Below are 4,709 nucleotides of genomic sequence, written 5' to 3' on the forward strand. Positions count from 1 at the left end.
ATATACAATCCTAAACAATTCTAAAAATGCTTAACTTAGAATCGATTTTAGCATTATTAATGTGTTTTGATTTGTTTTTAATCATAAGCATTCCTTAACAATCGGTTAAAAATCACCGTTGAACTTGCTCTAAGTAAAGTAGAGATTAACCTATTGAGATTTGAGATATAGGAGGAGCAAAGGTTAATCATCCTTAATATTTATTCCTCCAATAAGAAAAACAAAAAATATTTTATTTGATTTTTAAAAAATTGCATGGGTTAATAGTAATGGGCCTTTATAGCCCATTAACTTGTAAACAACCAAAATATTGAAGTCTTAAGAGTTGAGAGCGTCTCGTCTCGTCTCTCTTTCTTCTCTCTCACTCTCTCTGTTGCTCGATTCTCGTTTGTTTCCTACCTTCGGAATCTAAACCAAAGGTAAGGGTTCTTTACTCTTCCGATATTCTCAACTATTTTCTCAAGACATTTTCAGTTCTATAGGGTCTTGGACATTGTAGGTTGCTCGAGAAAATGTATAAAAAAATTGATGGTCTGAGTACTTAGTCGTAAATTGCAAACTCAAAGCTGTTGTGAGTCTTTTCATTTCTTGTAAAGTTGTTAGCTTTTGATGGAATTTTTGATGATTCTGCCTTGGTTACTTACATGCCTGCACAGTGTTTGTTTAAATGCCTGACTGAAGTTTTTTTTTACAGTCAAAGCTCACATTTTTTTTTTTAATCATTCTGTTAGTCTTGGTATAGGTATAATGTGAAATCGGTTCTGATTTTATGCTCTGAGTACTGTTGATAGGTGGAATTGGTATGTTGCTAGTGCATTTATTGTAATCCAGATTCTTAAATAAAGACAGAACATTTGATCATAGGTTGCTGATGATGATTCGTAAACATAGATGTTCGTTTCAGAGAAGAACCTAGAAGTCTCTGTCTACTATCTTTTTCTTTCTCTATGATATTTTCAGTTCTGATTTTGACAAGAGTCTTTCTCGGTTATTTCCTTTGAGAAGAATGTTATGTGATGATAGTTTTTAAGTGTATATCTAGTCTCTGAATCAATGATGGTAGATTGGTAGGTATATGCATGTTCCTTTACATAGCTGTTTGACATTTTTTTTTGTTGTATCTCTGTTCTACTGATTTGGATCTTAAAGTCTTAATTTTTAATCGCAAATCTCCCTTTGATTTTCAAATATTAGTTGCTACCTACCCACCAATGCAAATTAAGCTCTTTATTTTTAGCTCAAACTACTGCAATTGTGTACTGGATTCTATAAAAAGTCTTATGCTTATAATTTGAAAACATTCATCTAAATCTATGAACCTTGTTTGTCTGGTCTCGATTGGGTAATGGATTGTTAGTGTCCTTATTAGAGCCGTAGGTAACATTACTGATTTTGAAGGGTATTTGCAACAGGCCAGTCTCGTAGCTGCCATTCCTCTTTTGTCGTTGAAACATTCTTCTGAACTTGATGTATGCTTTTGGTTGTTTTCAGGTGAAGTCCAACTCGCCACAAGCACTTTCTTCTGCAGTTNAAAAAATATTTTATTTGATTTTTAAAAAATTGCATGGGTTAATAGTAATGGGCCTTTATAGCCCATTAACTTGTAAACAACCAAAATATTGAAGTCTTAAGAGTTGAGAGCGTCTCGTCTCGTCTCTCTTTCTTCTCTCTCACTCTCTCTGTTGCTCGATTCTCGTTTGTTTCCTACCTTCGGAATCTAAACCAAAGGTAAGGGTTCTTTACTCTTCCGATATTCTCAACTATTTTCTCAAGACATTTTCAGTTCTATAGGGTCTTGGACATTGTAGGTTGCTCGAGAAAATGTATAAAAAAATTGATGGTCTGAGTACTTAGTCGTAAATTGCAAACTCAAAGCTGTTGTGAGTCTTTTCATTTCTTGTAAAGTTGTTAGCTTTTGATGGAATTTTTGATGATTCTGCCTTGGTTACTTACATGCCTGCACAGTGTTTGTTTAAATGCCTGACTGAAGTTTTTTTTTACAGTCAAAGCTCACATTTTTTTTTTTAATCATTCTGTTAGTCTTGGTATAGGTATAATGTGAAATCGGTTCTGATTTTATGCTCTGAGTACTGTTGATAGGTGGAATTGGTATGTTGCTAGTGCATTTATTGTAATCCAGATTCTTAAATAAAGACAGAACATTTGATCATAGGTTGCTGATGATGATTCGTAAACATAGATGTTCGTTTCAGAGAAGAACCTAGAAGTCTCTGTCTACTATCTTTTTCTTTCTCTATGATATTTTCAGTTCTGATTTTGACAAGAGTCTTTCTCGGTTATTTCCTTTGAGAAGAATGTTATGTGATGATAGTTTTTAAGTGTATATCTAGTCTCTGAATCAATGATGGTAGATTGGTAGGTATATGCATGTTCCTTTACATAGCTGTTTGACATTTTTTTTTGTTGTATCTCTGTTCTACTGATTTGGATCTTAAAGTCTTAATTTTTAATCGCAAATCTCCCTTTGATTTTCAAATATTAGTTGCTACCTACCCACCAATGCAAATTAAGCTCTTTATTTTTAGCTCAAACTACTGCAATTGTGTACTGGATTCTATAAAAAGTCTTATGCTTATAATTTGAAAACATTCATCTAAATCTATGAACCTTGTTTGTCTGGTCTCGATTGGGTAATGGATTGTTAGTGTCCTTATTAGAGCCGTAGGTAACATTACTGATTTTGAAGGGTATTTGCAACAGGCCAGTCTCGTAGCTGCCATTCCTCTTTTGTCGTTGAAACATTCTTCTGAACTTGATGTATGCTTTTGGTTGTTTTCAGGTGAAGTCCAACTCGCCACAAGCACTTTCTTCTGCAGTTCAGTGACATTGGTTGGATCAGTTGTAAGCATGGTTGATAGGATAGCTGGTTCTTGATCAGGTTTGTGTCGCTCTAAGCATGTATTAGTTTTGTCTTGTATTAGTTTGGATCCTATATAAGAGGTACCTCCTTCTTCTAATTCTATGATTCGCTTATATATATATTTTTGCTACTGAGTTGTGCCGTGTGATTTGAATATTCTTGTCTTCTAATTCTTAACATCGTTGAAGCATACCTTGGAGGTCTTGTTTATGAGCTTATATAAGCTCTTTCCTTCATCATTTTGGTAGTCATGTTTTATCAACCAATCAAAGTCTGTTTTTGCTTTTAACGTCGAGTTTGAATCAATACAATTGTTCTTGTGAGTTCTTAAGTGTTTTAATGATTGAGATAGGTTTTTCCGATGATTTTGGTTTAAGTACTTAATAGGTTGCTTTGATTAGATTAATATTAATTATATGATTAGTTTATTTTTGAGTGGGTTGTTCCATTGGACATGGTCCGTTTATCCAAAACGGTGCGGATTAATAAGATGGGCCTGTAATTGTTTTTTTAAGAAAAAAAAAAAAAAAAACTTCTTCTTCAAAGCGAGACGGACGGGCTATTTGAGTCGACTCGTAAACGAAACGAGTTGATTACTGGATTAGCTTTTTTCGTGATTATCGGCTCCGTTGGTCTTCAAAGCGGCGGGCATATGTGAAATCGTGGTGATGAATTTGGGGGATTTGAACAAGGTCTGGGAAGTTAAGGCTCTGAAGAAGAAACCTAGAGCAGATGAAGCCACGAAGATTTTGGAGAAGGTAGCGAATCAAGTTCAACCCATTATGACTAGACGAAAATGGCGTGTCAAGCTTTTCTCTGAATTCTGGTAATTAAAAAGGGTATCTCTCTGCCAGTTCTGTGGAAGAATGATTCAAAGAATTTTGATTTTTTTTAGGGTTTCATCAATGATGTTTGTTCTTTGATTTTTTTGAAATTGGCAGCCCAACAAATGCAAGGCTATTGGGGGTGAATGTAAATAGAGGCGTGCAAGTGAAACTGAGGCTTCGGAGGGTAAACCATGATGGAGATTTTTTATCGTACCATGAAGTTCTTGACACCATGCTCCATGAGCTTTGCCACAACGCCCATGGTCCTCACAATGCAAGTTTCTATAAGCTTTGGGATGAACTGCGTAAGGTATTGTGTTTCATCCTTTTCATTCCTTATTTGACCACTTACTGACTTGCATCATTGAAGCTGATGATTTTATGATTCATCCTTTCATTCATTTATGCATATGAGATGTGATCGTATTGTGATCGTATTCATTTATCCAACGGCTCTCTACCTTTGTTCTTTACAGGTTACCGATGTTTTGTGGATGGTTCTTGGAAATCCAATGATCGGTTCGCAGGAGCAGGGTGGTTCTGTATCCAGCCCCATGACCCAAGGCCAGGAAGGGGTGCTACTAATTTCCGGCAAAGTCTTTCCCCCTTACACGCTGAAGTGGAAGCTTTCATTTGGGCAATGCGCTGCATGATCGGACACGATTACTGTGATGTGGCTTTCTACTCGGACTGCGCTGACTTGGTGAAGATGGTGTCTTCACCGCACGACTGGCCGGCTTTCTCGACTTACCTACATGACATAAGGACGGACAGGGAGGAGTTCTCTTCCTTTTCCTTATCTTATATTTCCAGAGATGCAAATTCAAAAGCGGATCTTCTTGCACGCTATGCGCGCACTTCTCCGCAAAGTGTTCTGTATGTAAACAAGTTCCCTACGCATTGGCTCGTTTGAGCTAATCTATTGTTGTCAAAAAAAAAAAAAAAAAAAAAAAAAAAAAAAAAAAAAAAAAAAAAAAAAAAAAAAAAAAAAAAAAAAAAAA

At 35.7% G+C, this 4,709-nt stretch overlaps 1 protein-coding gene across 2 annotated transcripts in view; it reads left to right on the forward strand.

Annotated features, from left to right (window-relative positions):
* LOC104743033 (DNA-dependent metalloprotease WSS1-like) overlaps window positions 1,643-4,709 on the forward strand; it is a 4,721-nt gene continuing 1,654 nt past the window's right edge. Inside the window, exons 1-3 of one of the 2 annotated variants that reach the window (XM_010464155.1) lie at window positions 1,643-1,728; window positions 2,801-3,707; window positions 3,823-4,018. In XM_010464155.1, the coding sequence (XP_010462457.1) occupies window positions 3,550-3,707; window positions 3,823-4,018 (354 nt within the window). In that variant the 5' untranslated portion in view covers window positions 1,643-1,728; window positions 2,801-3,549. Of the gene's footprint in view, window positions 1,729-2,420; window positions 3,708-3,822; window positions 4,019-4,709 lie in introns of those variants that run through there. The other variant, XM_010464154.2, reaches the window with a different exon arrangement.

Source organism: Camelina sativa, chromosome 14, assembly GCF_000633955.1.
Source record: "Camelina sativa cultivar DH55 chromosome 14, Cs, whole genome shotgun sequence".
In the NCBI taxonomy this organism is placed as follows: Eukaryota; Viridiplantae; Streptophyta; class Magnoliopsida; order Brassicales; family Brassicaceae; genus Camelina; species Camelina sativa.